Genomic DNA, 18,323 nt, shown 5'->3' with positions numbered 1-18,323 from the left:
TAACCATTTTCCTGTTGGGTCAACTCGATTAGCTCTGTCTTGTTTGCTGTTGTCTTGACAAACGAAGATGGCAGCCCCCAGTGGTGGTTCAAGCTGGAGCCCCGTCGAAGTTCACAAACACCACGAACAACGAACAGTTTGTCACACAAGGCCCAAATATAGAGAAGGGAGGAGACCCAAAGCTGTCAAAGTATGTATATGCGATCGCGGGTTTTTACCTAGCTAACTAGATCGCTAAATATTATATCAGTCTATCTTATGCTAACTGACGTTAGCTTGCTAGTTAACTTGCTGTTTAATGTTTACCGTTTAAGCTAACTTGGCGACTTGGTACATGTATTTGTGATGCTAATATGAATTTCTCGTTTGAACATGAAAACTGTTTACTGTTTACCTTAGGTATACACCATCAACTTGGAATCTCGTTTCTTGTTAGTCCAAGGAGTTCCAGCAATTGGCGTGATGACAGAACTGGTCCAGCTCTTTGCTCTGTATGGGGCGATTGAAGAGTACCGAGTACTGGACGAATACCCTGCAGAGGAGTTCACTGAAGTTTACTTAATTAAATTCCAGAGGCTTCAAAGTGCTAAGTGAGTGCTGTCGGACATACTGGACCATAGACATAACCATCTTGCCACGCCATACACGCAGCAGTGTGTTCTTAGTTACATTATGCTAATAAAACAGTCAAATTATGCTAGCTAGTGTGTAAACCAGTGGTTTCCCAACTCGTCCCCCCCCCTCATGTATGCTGGTTTTTGTTAATTAAGAAAAATTAAGCTTGTTAAAATTATGGGATTCCAACTGGGGTTGGAACAAACACCTGTCTGCACAGGTGGGCCCCAGGTCCGAGTTTAGGAATCACTGGTCTAAACTATTGCGTGACCCAAAAACTATAAACTCTCTGATTTCAAACACTTTTGACAGAGTGGCAAAACGTAATCTGGATGAAAGGAGTTTCTTTGGTGGCTTGCTTCACGTATGCTATGCTCCTGAAAACGAAACGGTGGAGGACACCAGACAGAAATTACAAGAGAGGAGAAGATTTGTTGCCAGGATAATGCGAAATAAAGGTAAAATGTTCTGAATTATGTGCTGACATTCTACATGCTATCTATTTTATTTTTGCTGCTCAGATCCTACCTATTACATTGGTTGTTTCACTTTTACTACAATTTTGGTGCAATTAAAATAGTATTACTTGCATGATAACTTTTGTTCTCCAATTCACAGCTAGAGAATCTGACCAAACAGAAGACGATAAAAGCAAAATACCCAGAACCCAAAATGACTCAGAAATGACTTTGTGTGAAAAAAAGAAATGGAAAGATACTTCTCAGGAGGAAGAGGAAAGTTTGAATGCCAGCTACCTTTCAAGTTATCCTTTCTTGCCCCCTCCCCCACAAGAGGATGTTTATAGACCTTCATCCTTTTCTGAGCAGGCGTCATCGTCATCATCATCATCATTTGTGTTAAAGGGATATCAACGTAACATGCAGCCTGCTGAGGACAACATGGGGTCCACATACCATTTCGTTGATACTGGTAATAATGAGCCTCTTCCATCTAAAGTTTTACAATCCCCTCATGGAAATCCAGCATCGAGTAACCAGCAGAGAAAAATCAGTCACCCTACAACCAGGTTTATACCAAGGACAACACACTTAGAAAACAGGAAACGTAAAATAGAGGAAGCTTGTCAAGATGCACTGTTGGGAATTGTAGAAAAAAGTGAAACTCTGATTGGACCAAAACTACCACAGCCACCTAAGATGGACATGGAGGATGCTTCCTTGAATATTACAGCTAATTTAATAAGAAGCACCATGGCAAAGGTTGGTGATGTGTTACTGAATTTTAATAAACACTGTTGTTGTTCCATCAGATCACATTTCTGAAATCTCTGCATTTCTAGCTTGACATATGTTAAGCTAGAAATGCAGTGTGTCTCTGCAACACTATATACATTCTAGGATATTAAATACAGGCATATTTAACCATTCAAGTTTAAGTCTGAGAATATTCAGTGTACATTCTCTTCTTTGTCGTCATATGTTAGGTTTCGTCAGTTCCAGAGTACAAGCCTGCAGAGAAGAAAGCCACCACTCCCAAGCCACGAAGGAGGATATAAATAGCATTCCATGTCTTCACAGGAACTACACCCAATAATACTGGTGATAAGGGTATTAGGTGTCTGAGGACGTACACCCAAAATTTAAGTCAGAGTTATTTATTTGGTGAGAACTTGGAATAAAACATGCCTGAATTAGTTCTCAAGAGAATCCTGGAATGCTTGCTGTTCAAATGCCTGTATGCTCTGGAACAGAAGTGGAAAAAGACATTTTAGCTATTATCCCAGCACCTTAATAACGCAACTGAAAATAATTCACAAAGGTGTTTAATTCACTATTTGCGATGTATACCTTTGCATCTGGGAGACAAGTTCCAAAAGCTTCCAGTAACAGGTCTTCCTCCCTTACTGCCTTCTCAAAGTCAGTGAAAGACAGACGGCCATCATGATCATGATCCTGTAAGTAGCAGCACAATCGTACAAAAATCCCCTTAAATTCAAAACATTGTTTGACATCTTTAAATGAGAATGTAAATAGAAACTGTCTAAACATGATATATATATCGGTATTCGAAAGGTCCACAGCTTGCTTTCAGCGTTGATCAAAATCTTCAGTCACATGTACATATGTTAATATAAAATCAGCTGTGCATATGCAAATATGGGTGAATGTGCATAATAAAGTGTTTATGATTATGATTATGACTATGATTATGTATGTTATTTTAATTAATTTTTAAACATTCGCAAACAATGTCATGTATATATCGCACCATTTTCTTTAGAGCAATTTCCACCAGGTCTTTGATGCCTTCATCTGGGTCTTCCTCTGTTGGTTGTCTGATGAGGCTGTTTTTCAGCATGTGGAACATCTCTTCCCGAGAAATATGACCATCTCCGTTCAAGTCATACACATCAAAGCAGTCTGAATTTGAAAAATTGAAGAAGTAAATATTTAGTGTACATACTGCAAGACAACACACGATGGGAGCATTTGGCAAATACTTTATTTTACTTACATTTTATTTTCTCATCCAATGTCCCACGTAGAAACACTGACAAACCCTCTGTCCACTCCTTCACATTGACATAGCTGTCATTATCCTTATCGAATGCATGAAAAACTAAATAAAAATAAATCTTATTGTTTAAAGCAAAAAGCACACACTTGTGTTGAGAAAACATGCTATAGACAAGGAGTAATACCAAATGCCTCCATCCCCAAATTGAATGCCCAGTTGCAACCAACTCATTACTACCTCATCATCCTCATTTGTGTCATTGGCTTTTACACTTATGCATGGTTATTCCACAACATGCAAACCAGACACAGCTAATGCAGACAAACTGCAGGTACATATCCAACCAAAGCAGTTACTGTGATTGCTGAGGTTATTGAGTTATCCTGCAGACTACAACCTTCCCTACCTGAACAAAGCAACAGCTAATTATACTTTGCTCCATGGGTTGGCACTGGCATGGTCAAGATACAATATGTGCAATAGGGATACTGCTACATTACAACACAAGCCTCGGTCTGCTACTGCACTTACAAACCCAGACATCCAGATATCTTACAAAATATGTACAGGTCCCTTGCTGTCATTATTATTTCTAGAGTATGAGTTTACTTTGAAACACTTTTCCAACAAATGGAATTCAGTGCATACCTCTATCCATGATCATATCATCTGTCATTCCAAACGTCTTGTGGAGAATGTTCCTGAATTTACCCCGATCCAGGCCATTTGCAGCTCTCCGGTCACTTTGGTCTCCCAGCAAGCCATTAAACAGTCGTATTAGACACTCCATCTCAGTTCTGTTAACTGTAGCCAGGATCAATGGGGTTTATATTGATCTTTCTTAAGTTATTGGGAATTAAGAATGAAATTACATATAAAACATGGTCTCAGAATTAGATTTAAAAAAAATAAAAAAACAGGAAGAATGATTTATTGGAAAAGTACCGTTTAACTTATGCTTTCCTGAGTAGCCTACTTGCAAGTAGGCCTACCTATCCTGTAAGGTCAGGCTGACGTTAAACCACAGACTAGAAAAGATTTAACTAAACTGGAAGAGGAGCCCAAACAAGCAAGTGATTTTTTAAAAATAAGCACAACTGATCCCAAGTGTTCCTTTTTGTGACTTAGATCATCGAGTATTACAAGCAAATTGTAGCTAAGAATATTTCATCAGTTTTGCATGGTAATACTCTCACAATGGACGACACACCTTGGTAGACTAAGTCTAATGTATCTGTTGGGCTCATCATCGTTTGTTGAGTCTGTGACTAAGATAATAATACTCAGGAACGGCGCCTTAGTCTGGCCCTTAATGACATTGCTTGAAATAGTCTATAGATGTTTAAAATTCTATTAGGGAAATTATAACACAGCTCGAAGCCACACTGAAAGATATGTAACGTTAAGGCTGGCGATCAACAAATTCATGATCAGTGTGTTAGTCCTGAACATTTGGAAAGCACAACTGATGGACGAATAGCTGCTGGCCGAACTAAAATTACTTGAAAGATTCAATATGGGTTGTAAGATATTTTTCCGTAAAGTAGCCTATTCCGGTTGTTCGCTACAACAAGATGACTAAAATTTGCTAGCTACTGTAGCGTTAGCTGTACTTGAGCGGTGCTAACAAGCTTTCGGGAACATGGAGGCTGTCTATTAATTAATAATTCTGCGTCAGCGGCGTGCACTTACAGTGTTTTATTTGCCTGGAAAAGGTCTCTGCTAGATTTTGAATGATTTTTCTGTTCATCGCCGACATTTCAGACATTTCGCCGTCTTTCAGTCGAAGTAACTTCAACACTCACAGGCAATGTTTATCATCAAGTTGCTATAGAAACTGAAATCCACGTGTGAAAAGAAGGAAGAGCGAAGTTAAATTTTTTTATTTTTTTAAAAATTATTAACTGAAGTAGAAATTGTACAACAAACAAGAGATGGCAAGAGATACATCATCAGTAGTAGGCTTTTTAGAAAACGGAGCACACAATGTAACATAATTATAACCTAATAAAAGACAAAAAATAAAATAAAATATCTAAGGGGTCTCTTCTAATAATTCGAAGGCATCAATAATGTTCAGTAGTTTTTTTTGCTGTTTTCTTTTTCATATACTTCAGTGATTTGCAGTACAGTGCTAGTTCTCATAAAAACCACCAACAAGGGTTGTGTCTTAATGCATTTACATTTATGAATAAAAAATGTACCTAAGTAAAGTATTCAACAGAAGTTCAGTTTTCTTATCCTCCATTATGATTCCAAACGTAATATCATTTCTGGTAAAATGGGAGAGAGAAAAGATTTTTGATTCTAGCCAATCATTCATATCACACCAGAAAATATTTCTATGAAGACAGAAGAAAAATAAGTGATCTGTAGTTTCTATTTCTTCATCACAGAATATACAGCTATTGTGATCAAAGTTGAACCTTTGTCTAAGGAATTCTCCTGAAGGACATCATTAAATACATTGAAGTATAGCTCTTTTCCTTCTGGTGGTAAAGGTAAGCTTAGGAAGTTAATGCGTAATTTCTTTAAAGTAGGCTGACAAAAGGCATGAGAAGCTGAGTTTCTGCTGAATTGCATAGGATATAAAACATTTGTAAAGAGACCAGTGATCACTTTGTTTGGCAAAACCTTACTTGAGAAATCATGTACACTAATCATCAGTGAAGGGGGATGGGGGGGGGGGGAGGCAAACCATATGAGGTAGTGCGTTTTTAGTCATCAAAATAAAAGAAGTTGGTATGCTTTTAATAACCTTATCATATTGTTTACGGTTGCACTGGAAATTAAATTTCATACAGAATTCCTCAAAAGGTAAGATGTTTCCAGATTCATCTAATAAATTGCTGACAGACCAAATCTTTTTCTCCACCCAGTCACTGAAAAATAAATACCTATTTATAAAAAGAATGAATCTGCAATTCCAGATGGGAACATCGTGCGGTGTGAAATTGTGTTCTTTTTAAAAATTTCCCTGGGAACACAATACCAAAAGCTGTTGTTATTTACTAGAAAGGAAATTAACCATTTGATCTTTAAAGTTCCATTTATATAGTCAAAGTCAATGGCCTGTAGACCACCATCTTCATAGACTTTTACCATGGTTGCTTTCTTTAAGTAATGAGATTTTCTTTTCCAAATGTAGTCAAAGTTTAACTTGTTGATGGTCTTTACCGCTTTGTTAGATATGGAAAGAGAATAAGCTGTATAAATGCACCTTGATAGACTTTGTTATATAAATGCGACCAAAAAGAGAAAGATCTTTGTTTAACCATCTGTCTAATCTTAATTTGCATTCACCCATTTTGTTCCATACATCCAAAGTTTCACTTAATTTAGTCTCCTTTGTAATGTGCTCACCTAAGTATTTGACCGTAGTTTTAATGGGGATACCATATGCTGCCACAAGAAGGCAGTCGTGTATAGCTAATAATTCACACTTTTTCAGGTTCGATTGTAAACCAGATGCTTTGGAAAATAAGTCTATAATCTGAATAGCCTTTGGAACCTGCTCAACATTTTTCAAAAACAAAGTTGTGTTGTCTGCCAGTTGACTTACGACTATTTGGTTCTCAAAGACACTCAATTGCTCAATATCTGAATTTTTGATAAGAATTGAGAGCATTTCAGCTGCAACTAAGAAGAGTGATGGTGAAATTGGGCAGCCTTGTTTTATACCTCTGTTAATTGTAAAACAAGGGGAAGTACCACCTGATAAAGATATTGAGCTGTTAGTGTCATGATAAAGGCATTTGATTACATTCCTGAAATTCTCTCCAAAACCACAGATGCCAATGCCTTGAAAATAAAAGGATGTTCTACCATGTCGAAAGCTTTATAAAAATCAAGAAAAAGAATAGAGCCATTTATATAATCTTTATCAGCATCTAGAAGGGCACATTAGTATGATCCTCTCAAAATCCTGACTGAGGTCACTTTTATTTGAGAAAGCCCTTGAGACAATCTGAAATAGTATGTAATCATTTGATAAGCGTATTGGTCGAAATATCAAATTGGTCTACCTTTGTAATAAGAACTATTAAACCTTGCCTCATAGTCTGTGGAAGTGATAGATTTTCTATATTTTCTTTTAGTGTTTCAAATAAAAGTAGTTTGATATGTTCCCAAAAATATTTATAAAAATTTGCTGTAAGGCCATCTGGGCCAGGAGAGTGATCAGGAGTCAAGCACTGCACTGCTTTCTCTAGATCCCCATATGAGATCTCTGCCTCACAGTCATTTCTGAAATCCTCAGTTATTTGAGGAATGATGTCTTTGATTTGCATCAAAGAAGATTTCTGCTGTATCGGGTGAGAAATTAGAAGAATATAAATGACTATAAAAGGAATAGGTTTCATTGGCTATTCTCTTTGAGTCAGAGCATTGATGATCAATGTTCCCATATTATTTTTTCCCTGGTGGGTTTTCTCTAATCTACAAACATAAGAAGAATTTCTCTCTCCTTCCTTGATCCATTTTGCTTTAGATCTAATGAAAGCCCCCTTTGCTTTCTTTGTGTAAATAGCATCCAATTTAATTTGTAGTGTGATTAAATTCCTTTTGTCAGCATCAGTAATTATGGGTTTATTGCAGCACAGACTTATTTCTCTACTCAATTTGGCCTCTTCTAGCTGGGTGATTTGTTTCAGTTGTTTACTGAAGGACTGTTTGTTTGAGATAATCAGTGATAGTGTCACACAATATAACTCATGGTTTCTCACCGCTGACCCTGGAAAAAGGTCACTGAGAAAAAAGTTCTAATGTTGAACGGGTTTGGTTGGAACTTCCAATGATGTAAGAAGGTGTGCACTGCTTGCTGAATTTTTTTATGTACTGATCCCTCCTCTGTCTCCCAGGACAAGAAACAGATTCAGCTGGCAAGAAATTGCCCAAAGTAAGAGAAGGCCCACAAGCAGGAGCTTATATTAACTTAAGGAGTGGATTTTACTTTCAAGATTTCATTATTTATCATGATACTTTAAAATGACCTTTTTTGTGTAGAAAATGTATACAATTATGTTATTTACAATATACTAAATACTAATGTTATTGCTATTTTTCCTAATTTCCAAACTTTAATAAAGAGGTCAATTTGACCTGAAACACTGACCTACAGTGCCAGGCGCCTCACCGCAGTTACGCCCACCTTTATTGCTTTGGGTAGTCTTACGCTTGGGCTTACCTCACATGTGCGTGACGGCTACCTCGCTGAACTGCTGCGTGTGTCCACACCACCAGCATTGCTGCTGCGGCGCTGCTACTGCCAGCCCTATCTTTCTGCACTGAGTTTGCCTTTGATAATGGCCAACGATAATAGAATGTTTGATTTAATTTCATTACAAATTTAATTTATATTTAGTTTAGACAGAAAAAGGTTAAGAAGTGTGTGCTCAAGTGTAAAAAAAATAATAATTAAAATAAATAAATAAAAAATTGCTGAAATGGTTTAAAAAATATATATTTATATATTTTTTTTCATGTCTGTGACATATTCAGATATGGCCTAGACATTGAAACTATAGTGAAAGGTGTCAGTTATGTAATGTTGCTGGTATGATGTCAATATGACTATCAACAGATCTTTTCACTGTCTATTTTTGCTGATAACCGCGAGCCTCACGCATGAAAAATAGGCTCCACGCCAAAACTCTAGATGATGCGCCACTGCAGCGAGGCTCGAGCCGCGCCTCAGACACACGTCTCACGCAGGCTGTGTGGCTGCTCTAACCTGTTAACATGGGCGTCAAACAAAACAAACAAAAATAAGAAAGACAAAAAAGCAAAACTGAGCGGCAGCTTTTCAGCTCGCTGTTCAAAGCTGGCCCGCTTTTCAGCCGACCAGCTCCTCCAGTATTTCAGTGCCAGCTTTGCTTTCTTTTTGTGCTAGGACAGAATGAACCTCAGAAACCTGCTCTCTCTCTGTGTGCTCCCGGCCCAGCCCCGAACTGTGGAGAACACACCTTAGGCTGATTAGTTAACACTGTAGGACAGTTCACTGTAGTCTGCCTCTCACCCTCAAAGTAAAACAGACTGTTTACTATGCTGACAGGGAGTCAGCAATTGTGATGATGAGACAGTGCTCAGTTGCAAAACATCCAATTGGATCAGCATTATGTGAACTTTAAGTTCTCCAAAATATGTAACCATGGTTTGTATTGTTGGAAAAAATGATGTTATGGGGAACAAGTTGGTGTCTTGACTTTAGTGATGGGGTTCTGGCTAAAGATCTTGATACCAATTGGTCACCATGGTCTACTGCACGTATAGATCATTTACGTGTATAGCCATTTTACCACTCACATTTTGCATCGTTGTATATTGTCATTATTACTAGACACACTGAACAATAAACTGCATTCATTTCAACCTGGCATTCCTCTTTGACTCTTGCAGGTTTAAGGTGCTAGCATACACATAGAACTTGCACCCCATAGTCACTTGTCTATACACTAGCGTGGTAGCAGGATACACAATTGTACTTATGCAGGCTACACAAGCCAAAGACATGTCCACCTCTACCAAGCTAGACAGCGATTTGCCACACTACTGGCGGACAGCAGGCTCCTCCGTCTTTGCATAACTGTTAGCACAGAGGAAAGGTTAAAACATTGTTTTTGGAGTCAGATAACTGAGATAACATTAAATGAATCCCATTCCAGTAGCACTGGGTAAGACTACTTTGCCACTCAGATACTGTTTGGTTTGCGGAAAGGTTTCTTGCCGTTGGTGACCTCAGCACAACTTTTGCGTGCTCTTTCCACCAGCCGGCGTAGCCAAGACCAATCCGGTTCACCGCCGGACTTAATACTATGATTACATTGTTATGTTTCCGAGGTATAGAGTAAGAAATAAAATGTTGAACGTTTAGCAAATATTCATTTAGTGTCATTTTCAGTAACTCAATGGAAGCACTACAACTTATGAATAGAATAATACTAAGCCATTGATTAGAAACTTTGTTAGCTTTGTTAGTGAATTTGGCTACATGTAGTTAGATAACATACATGCTGTATCGAATTCAGTTCCCCTGATTGAAAGAAATGCAGGTGAACTACCAATGCCTAGTCATTTATGCTTTATTATTAGTGAACCCTGATGAGGACAGTAGTCTTTGTTAGCAACTTTGTTAGTGAAATTGTCTACATGTAGCTAGATAGCATGCATGCTGTATCGAATTCAGTGGGGTCATTCCTATGTTCACAGGGTCCTATGTTCCCCAGCTCTACATATGTGCTCTCCCAGGGTCCTGTGTTCCCAGGGTCCTATGTTCCCAAGGTCTTATGTTCCCAGGGTCCCAGTTCCCCAGCTCTATATAATCAAATAAAATGATAACCATTGGTTTTGTTGTGTTTATATAGCTGTTTTGAAGCCTTGTTCCAATAAAAAAACTGGATAATATTTATTAAATATTTTAACTTGAAATGGGTCAAATTTGACCTGAACGCAATAGGAGGGTTAATGTGTGTTAACAGAATAATGAACTGGGGAACATAGGACCCTGGGAACATAGGACCATGGGAACATAGATACGCTCCCGTTTCATAAACCTCACTCTAGCTGATCACCAACTACCAGATACCATGTTTCACAAAACTAGCCCTTGCTGCTAATGCTGGTTATCGGCTAACAGCAACGTTGATTTTTCCTGCAGGGTAATCAGAAAAACCACAAAATTTTGTTATTACAAGTGTGTTTAATTAATTGTCGACATTGAACCAACCACCATAATTTGCTTTAAAGTAAGCGCAATTTCGCAGTGAGAGGTTATTGCATTTTCATTACTCTTGTTGCTTCTGTGTTAGGTTCCTGTGCTGGCGTCCAGCTGAAGCTGTGCATTAATTTAAAAATGAAACAATCGCTTTATATCCTGTTGTGTGAAAAATTGAATACTTAAAGAATGCAAAAGGCTGGGAATATCTGAGCGAAATGTTCAAAAGTCGGTCAGGTTCTCCTCGCCGCCTCCTTGAGAGCTGCAGGGACGCTTGCGTATTCCTTTATACAGTTCGTAGATCTTCTATCACAGATGAACCCATATGCACAGCAATGCAGCTTGTCAGGGCAACATAGAGCCTAAGAAAGAGAGAGGTACGTTAATACCTGAAAAGGCCAACACTGCACTGACTGCTCATACAAATGCACAACATCACTCCAGTGGGTCTCTGAGGCGATGCCTACAGCGCTGCTTCCCACCCCACCTCCAGCTAAAACGGAGAAATCAGTATAATGTGTGTACCAAGGGATATGGACAGCAGCCCCACTGGTCAGAAGGATTCTTGCAGCAAGTGGTATTCATGGGGCAGTAGAACTTTCTATCACAGTATGTGATCACACCCTGGGACCCAATGCTCGAGGCTTGCTGCAGCTCGGCCCGTGGGTACTGCACTCTGTCCTTCTCACAAGCCTTGTGCTCGTTACAGTGGAATCCCACAGGACAGCAGCCACTGCTGCTCAGACAGCACTCATCCTGCAGGGAAAAAAAAACACCCTGAATAAGCGTCAACAGTCTTGATCTGGTTCAGACAGAAATTATTGCCTAATAGCAAAGACATTTCAGGTCCAAACTTTATGGGGTAACCATAACTGGGAGTCCATGTGGCAGAACAGAATTATCAAGAATTTTTGTTAGGTAGGTTTTCTCCTGACAGCATGGCTGCCTCCAACAGTCTACCCACTGTGGTGTTGGTGTCAGTTATACACCCATCAGCACTCACTCCATTGGAGTACTGTCTGTGATGAGTCTAAAACAGTGGTGCACAACTTTGGTTCTGGAAGGCTAGTCTGTGTGTTGATTTTTGTTCCAACCAATTACCTAAGATTTAGTTTTCTGAAAGCTCTAGAAACTATTCTGGGTTACTCATGGAATTAAGCACAGTATAAACTTTAGTACACAATTGTAATCAGCGGATGTAGTTGGTGCTTATATAAATGTCAGATCAAGATACACTATATGACCTAATGTATCTGGGCACCCTTTGGTCTGGGGATATTTTTCATGGTTTGGTCTATGCCCCTTCGTTGCAGGGAAGGAAAATCTACAGCTACAGCATACAATGACATTCAGTATATGATTCTCGGCTTCCCTAATAGTTTGGGGAAGCCCCTTTCCTGTTTCAGCATGCCCCTTGCGCACAGAAAGGTCCATATAGAAATGGTTTTGTTGAGAATGGTGTGGAAGATCTTGACTGGCCTGCACTGAACCCTGCCCTCAACATCATTCCAACACCTTTGGGATCAATTGGAAAGTCAACAGCAAGCCATGGCTAATTGCCCAATCAACGCCCGACCTCGCTAATGCTTTTCTGGTTGAATGAAAGCAAATCCCTGCAGCATTGCTCCAACATCTAGTATGATGCCTTCTCAGAAGTGTGGAGGTTGTTACAGCAGCAAAGGGTGGACCAACCTCATGTTAATGCCCATAATTTTCGATGAGATGTTGGATGTCAGGTGTCCACATACTTTTGGCCATGTAGTGCATGATTGAGCTGATAAAATAATTAGCAGAAGTTGGCACAAAATCCTGAAATGGATCAGCCCTTGATGCGCACCCCTGGGGTAAAAGCATTGACAGGAGAGTGGTGCAGGAGCGGACTGCTCACACTGCTGCTCAGTGGGAAACAGCAGTAACCCCAGACACAGTTTTTTGGAGGTGGGGGTTATGTTTTGGGATCACCTGTTCGGCCATCTTAGGATCAGACACCGCTGCATTGAGGAAAGAGAGGCCAGAGGGCTTTGCAGGCACTTTCCGCAGTATGGGCATGCTTCCACCTGACCTCTCACACATCTGGGTCAGCGTATTGCACTTAAAACCTCGTGGGCAGCAATGGGACCGGTCAGGGCAGCAAACAGCCTTTAAAAACACGGGAACACAGGAGTGTCACTTGCCAGGATTTTTTGAGGGCTCTTCAATATATAAGGGTATAACCTAACATTTTGGTCACATTTTTAATGGGATATGCCAGGAGTGGCCAACCCTGGTCCAGGGCAGCAACAGGGACTGCTGGTTTTTGTTTTCACCTTAAATATCAACCACTTAGAACAAAGAAGCCAGGTGAGTTGAGTTAACTGTGCAATTGACTACTTTAAATTGATCAATTAAGTGCTGAGTAAAAACAAAAACTGGCAGACCCTGTGGCTCTCCAGGACCTGGGTTGGCCACCCCTGGTATAAGAATGTGATCACTTTTTTACCTTTTTCCCCCTTTTAAAATAATTATCTTAATAGAATGTGCCATATATTAAAAATTCATTCAAAAATTAGGAGAAGCTACATAAATATAATATGAAAACCAAATCAGTTATATTGTTTCAGCTGGTTACATCAATTGAAAGCAAATCTCAAACTACTTCTTTCAGCGACAGATTGCCATACTCTTTTTGCAACAATCAGTTGTCATGGTTCTGTCTTCTTGTTTCTATTTTTCCTTTTTGGGCCGCCAGTTGGCAGCACTTCTCAGTTTTTGTATTTCTGTTCTTTCTCTCATTGGTTTCCCCTGTGTTAATTGTATTATTGTTTTCCATTATTGTCTCATTAGTTCTTTGTTCCCCTGATGCAGGTGCTGGATCCTTGTGTTTGTTTCTGACTGGTATGTATCTGCTTGCTTGTGTTCGTGTTTGTGTTTCTGACTTGTGAGTTTCTGCCTGTTTGTGTGTGTTCCGCCTGCCTGTATTTCTGACCTGCCTGTGTTCTGCGCTGCCTGTGTTCTGTTCTGTGTTTTTTTTGGTTTTTGAGTTTGTGGTTTTTCCCCTCGTGGCCCCTTTGTTTGATCCTGAGTTTTTTTTTGTATTAAATTCTTTGTGTATATTTACCCTTTTTTTTGTGAATTTTTCCCACTCTGCGTTTGGGTCCATTTCCCCAAAAACCCTGACATTAGTGACATTGTTGGTTTGAGAATTATGTGATGTGTGTCCCAGGTGTATAGCTCTAACTTAAATAAAATTATTCTGGGTGGTAACATCACCAGTGGCTTGGACGTTTCCACTGAAAGCCAATTGACCATTGTTCCTATAATCGACTTACATTTGGAACCGGGCAGCACTCGTATCCAGAATCTGTTTCGCAGCAGGTGGATCTATCCGGACACACTCTTCCATCTGGACATATTACAGTACTGGAGGCAAGTTCAAACGACAGGAGCACCAACACAAATCTCAGCATCTGGGAAGAAAAACATAAGTATGACTTGTTTTGGGGGTACCTTCTGCTAACAAAATTGAGGTGACAAATTTCATCAAAAACTCTTAAGTATGCTTGATTAAACGTTCTTGAAAAGGCATCCTCAACTGCCCCTTTTCCTCCAAGGCATTTTGAGGGCCGGTTCGGAGCCGGTGCCTAATCGCAAACCAGTTCTTCTCTTTTCGACAGCAAAAGAACCGGCTCTCGGCCAGGAAAACTGGTTCCAAAGCGGGACCAACACTTGGCTGGTCTAGAACGAAGAACTGCTTATGTCAGGGGCTGGGGGCAGGATTATCGTGACCAACCAAGACCAACTAAAACTTTATGATCGCTAGGTAGAGTGAGAGCACCTATTATCGACCACCTTTGTTCGACAGACAGGAAAAACGTTAATTGATTTGCAACTATATATGAAATAGGCAAAATATCGGTAACCTGTACCTAGTTATGTAGGAAAAAATTCCTTATCCTCCAGTGGTTATTTTTTCAGTACTTCTGCGATTTTTTCTGTGACTGGCAAATAAGTCTGAGGTGGTTCAGCGCTAGTTTTGGTTGCTAAGGGGACGTGTATCGACCACCCCATATAAATGAATGGAACCTGACATAAATTTGCTAGCATACTGTTTGTGTCCTGTCTTGCGTATGTGAGGTTAACATGAGAGAGGGTGGTCGCTATCAGCAGGTCTACGAATCCGTACATATTCTCTTTTGTAACTCAAGTCGCAGGACCCAAAATAGCCTTTAGGAAAGCAGTTTGAAATTATGAAGCAATATCTGCGCCATTGGATTTAATGGGTCGCGATAAGAATTTCGAGCGTGTTGCTTGTCTTAAAGTTGATATGGTAAATAGGGCTGTAATATAACTAAATGTATATGTAGGAAGTTGTTTTTTTACATTTAGTTATATTATCGCTACTGCAACAAATACCAGTTAAATGCATTGATAGACCAGTGAAGATTTAATCACTTTGGTCCATCATGGAAAGGCCTTTTACATAACGTGAAACACATCATATGCTCAAATAGCATATAGGCCCGCTAATTTTGTTTTTAATGCACCCGTTATTGTTGCAGCATTTGCGCATGTTATTTCATGTTTTCATTTTCTGTCATTGTCAACAACTTTAGCGCGACATTCTCCATGACTTTATCCAGTATTTTCCGTGACAAACACCCCGCCTTAATAATGCATAGGCTACAGCATGGGTGTTAAGCGATGTTTTTCTATTGAATATGTAGGCCTAGCTATAGAAGGCAATACAGATAAACGTAGCAACCGATATAAAATAGCCCCAATTAATTACACTTCAAACGTATTGTAGAAAAAAATCCGTACGAGGAGTTTGTGACCTCTACAATTTTTACTTTAAACTCACACTTTGACGTAATTTTCGAAGCAAAGGAACACTTGGTTAGAATGATCGACAACGGTCAAAAAAAAAAAAAATCGGTAAAATACTGAGAACTCCACTACATTAGCAGACCTGCCAACCTTAGGAAAATATTTTGAGTACCACAATAGTCAGTGTGACGCTTAGTTCACATGCTTTCGCACCACTTCGCTTTGCACGCACACCCAAGCCTTTCGTCATAATTCTAGTTTTGACTGTTGAAGTGATCAGGCAAAATTGTATAATTTGATTCTAAAATATCACTTGCACTGCACTTGGCTATATTATGATACACTTGCAAGTCAAAAGTTTGAGTACGCCTGCTTAAAACAAATTTTTCATGATTCATATTTCATTATATGATATGTGTGCTTATACAAACTGATCAGTTAAAACTATCAGTTAAGTGAATTGCATTCAATTCTTTAATAAAAATGAAAATAATTTATTTTGTATATTGTAACATGCTTTCATTTAAGTATTTACAGAAACTTGTAATGTGTAAAAAAAAAAAAAAACTTATGTTGCGATGTAAAACACTGTCAATTATGAATAAAACCTTAAATAAAATAAAAGTTTCTGTTCATGATTTCCATTTTTATTTAATAAGTGAATCAGGTAATATAGGCACACATCATTTAGGCCTAATGAAAAAAAAAGTATTCAATTGAAAAGTTATCTAGGAATGTAGGCCTTTGGAACTAGAGGTTTAGCTAAATTATTACATGAAACTCCTTGGTGGCTAATGTCAATGTCATAATTGCACAATGTGCGAAACGGACGTTTTGAGGGGCGGAGGCACGGCCATCGCTCCTGATATTTTACGAGGAACTTCTGGGGGGCATGGCCTCGTTTCTTTTTAGTAGGTCTGCTGCTCTCTCTCTCTTTTTTTTTCTCTCTCTTGTTAGTATCCTCGTCGTCTGACGTCATGATTATTTTGTAACTGCAAGGCTGGTCGGTGATTTACTACGTTAGCAGTCTATAGTCAAACACCTTTGCAATGGTCACTTTGCTCTAATAGACGGTGCGCGATTCAAAGTTTGAACAAGGAGTCTCCGCAGCGTTTGAGTTACTGCAGCTAAATTACTCCATCAGTTATTCGCACGTCTCCTAACGAGGCTAAATCGTATGCGAGCTACTACTACGGCTAACTATATACACAAATTTATCTCATTAGGATATACCCCTTGAAATGCATCATCTCGTAAAGTTTTTAACGTTTTATATGTTTTTTTGTGCTTGATTATTACTCCCCACTTCCCATTTTACCTCAGCACTGCAGCGTTACGCCTCGATGGATAATAAAGTACCGCTGCGTATCAGTGGATGTTGAGTGGGTCGGAGAGGGGTTACAGAACCACAAGCACAAGGTCGTAGCATCAGGTTCAATCCGAGGGATGTAGTTTAAATACCGAATAAATATACGGTATTGTTTTGTATTAATTGATTGTTTTCCGTAATTAAATTACAATAATATTTGCGTAGTTTCAGCTGGCATTTCGTACCTGCGTATTTTGACCAAGAATTGCGTGGTTGGTAGCCTACACCAAATGCGTGCAGGTTGGCAGGTCTGCATTAGTCACAACACCTCTTGAAATAATTAGATTGCGGAGCAAGGATTTCTGAAACTAACAGTAGGCTATTACCCATAAAACAAACGGCATTTTTTTTCACCCGAGTAGTGCTCGAGCAGTCCTCGTCATTCGAGCACTCACGCCCTTTGTAAATGCAATCTGATAGTCAAATTTATTTAATTTTAAACAAATATTTAAATAATGGGCGCTGTAGTAAAAATTATTAAAATATTACGTATGAAAAATGGAAAGATGCAAGTACAGTACAGCAAAGTAGCCTACAGACCGCTTTTGGTCCACTAGCACGCACTGTGGTGAAAGTGCATGGCCCAAACTGACAGTTCATTAAGCAGTTACCTCAAATGACACCCACAACAGTATGCAAATGCATATATTTAGGTCTTCTTGTTCATGTTGCCGTTTAATGCAGATTTGCCCAAATCAAATAACCTGCAACTTTAGGTAGGGTTCTTACCTTCTTGGATCTAGGTCCTCTTTAGAGTGGTGGCTAGACACTTTCCTAAGCAATGTTTAACTTGATACAACAGACAACTTCCGTTAAAATGGTTTAATGAAACGCAGTCAAAAGTCAGAAGTATAGAGGAAGTAACTCTCGCAAACAGAACTTCCTTTGGTTTTAAGGCATGTGGCTTTACCAACTTATCAGTGGTTGTATTTTTTGCTGCTACATACCTTTTCAAATTCTGATTGAGCCCAATCACAGACTGGGGGGGGGGGGGGGGGGGGGGATGGGATTCCTTTCAACTTTCACTTTCCATTCCTGTTTTTCTGAAACAGCCTCTACAAGTCACTGGCAGAACAAGATGTAAAACTGAAAGGGTGTTGTCTAAAACTGTAGAATTAAAATGTAACGCTTCAATTCATTTTCAAGTCCCTTCTTTTAGCGCTGATTTCTACTTCAGGTTTTAAATTGTTCAGATGACTGTCATACAACAGGAGGCCATTTTAAATACTACTTTAAAGTTTACAATTCATTTTTCAAACATGCCGCATGAAACCCCAAAAGTTCCCAACATCAGTCCTGAGGTGCCACCATTTTAATCTTGGCAGGAAAAAAATAAAATAAAAT

General features: G+C 39.2%; 3 protein-coding genes across 7 annotated transcripts; 1 reads left to right on the top strand and 2 right to left on the bottom strand.

Annotated features, from left to right (window-relative positions):
- Window positions 1–26: 26 nt before the first annotated feature.
- On the top strand, window positions 27–2,268 carry rbm48 (RNA binding motif protein 48). 3 transcript variants are annotated; one of them, XM_064348290.1, is made up of 5 exons: window positions 27–190; window positions 400–590; window positions 928–1,073; window positions 1,234–1,545; window positions 2,060–2,268. In XM_064348290.1, the coding sequence occupies exons 1-5, from the start codon at window positions 68–70 to the stop codon at window positions 2,167–2,169; spliced, it is 882 nt and encodes a 293-aa protein (XP_064204360.1). In that variant the 5' UTR covers window positions 27–67; the 3' UTR covers window positions 2,170–2,268. The 3 variants fall into 3 exon arrangements, with proteins under 3 accessions (XP_064204360.1, XP_064204358.1, XP_064204359.1); XM_064348288.1 differs by having other exon boundaries at window positions 29–190; window positions 1,234–1,835; XM_064348289.1 differs by having other exon boundaries at window positions 36–190; window positions 437–590; window positions 1,234–1,835.
- Window positions 1,837–4,945, bottom strand: clxn (calaxin). 3 transcript variants are annotated; one of them, XM_064348292.1, is made up of 6 exons: window positions 4,786–4,945; window positions 3,742–3,897; window positions 3,091–3,195; window positions 2,845–2,996; window positions 2,424–2,528; window positions 1,837–2,317 (listed from the first exon to the last, which is right to left on the bottom strand). In XM_064348292.1, the coding sequence occupies exons 1-6, from the start codon at window positions 4,859–4,861 to the stop codon at window positions 2,267–2,269; spliced, it is 645 nt and encodes a 214-aa protein (XP_064204362.1). In that variant the 5' UTR covers window positions 4,862–4,945; the 3' UTR covers window positions 1,837–2,266. The 3 variants fall into 3 exon arrangements, with proteins under 3 accessions (XP_064204362.1, XP_064204361.1, XP_064204363.1); XM_064348291.1 differs by having other exon boundaries at window positions 1,837–2,528; XM_064348293.1 differs by having other exon boundaries at window positions 1,837–2,528; window positions 3,742–3,933; window positions 4,786–4,910.
- Window positions 4,946–10,769: 5,824 nt separating this feature from the next.
- LOC135261728 (progranulin-like) lies at window positions 10,770–17,921 on the bottom strand. The gene is made up of 5 exons (XM_064348284.1): window positions 17,709–17,921; window positions 14,113–14,250; window positions 12,767–12,943; window positions 11,330–11,560; window positions 10,770–11,166 (listed from the first exon to the last, which is right to left on the bottom strand). Exons 2-5 carry the CDS (start codon window positions 14,248–14,250, stop codon window positions 11,038–11,040), a joined length of 675 nt encoding a protein of 224 aa, XP_064204354.1. The 5' UTR covers window positions 17,709–17,921; the 3' UTR covers window positions 10,770–11,037.
- Window positions 17,922–18,323: the final 402 nt, after the last annotated feature.

This window comes from Anguilla rostrata, chromosome 8 (genome assembly GCF_018555375.3).
Source record: "Anguilla rostrata isolate EN2019 chromosome 8, ASM1855537v3, whole genome shotgun sequence".
Classification (NCBI taxonomy): Eukaryota; Metazoa; Chordata; class Actinopteri; order Anguilliformes; family Anguillidae; genus Anguilla; species Anguilla rostrata.
Note: the sequence above shows the minus strand (reverse complement) of the source record. Positions and strands in the feature narration are given on the sequence as shown.

Excerpts from the sequence above, each read along its gene's own strand:
- rbm48 (XM_064348288.1), top strand. The coding sequence starts at position 68 with ATGGCAGCCCCCAGTGGTGGTTCAAGCTGGAGCCCCGTCGAAGTTCAC. Across the intron at positions 191-399 it reads GGAGACCCAAAGCTGTCAAA|GTATACACCATCAACTTGGA; the intron begins GTATGTATATGC and ends TGTTTACCTTAG. Across the intron at positions 1,836-2,059 it reads TAAGAAGCACCATGGCAAAG|GTTTCGTCAGTTCCAGAGTA; the intron begins GTTGGTGATGTG and ends GTCATATGTTAG.
- clxn (XM_064348291.1), bottom strand. The coding sequence starts at position 4,861 with ATGTCTGAAATGTCGGCGATGAACAGAAAAATCATTCAAAATCTAGCA. Across the intron at positions 3,196-3,741 it reads TGATATGATCATGGATAGAG|TTTTTCATGCATTCGATAAG; the intron begins GTATGCACTGAA and ends ATTTTTATTTAG. Across the intron at positions 2,997-3,090 it reads ATTGGATGAGAAAATAAAAT|ACTGCTTTGATGTGTATGAC; the intron begins GTAAGTAAAATA and ends TTTCAAATTCAG.
- LOC135261728 (XM_064348284.1), bottom strand. The coding sequence starts at position 14,250 with ATGCTGAGATTTGTGTTGGTGCTCCTGTCGTTTGAACTTGCCTCCAGT. Across the intron at positions 11,561-12,766 it reads ATCCTAAGATGGCCGAACAG|GATGAGTGCTGTCTGAGCAG; the intron begins GTGATCCCAAAA and ends TTTTCCCTGCAG. Across the intron at positions 11,167-11,329 it reads GCTGCTGTCCATATCCCTTG|GCTCTATGTTGCCCTGACAA; the intron begins GTACACACATTA and ends TCTCTTTCTTAG.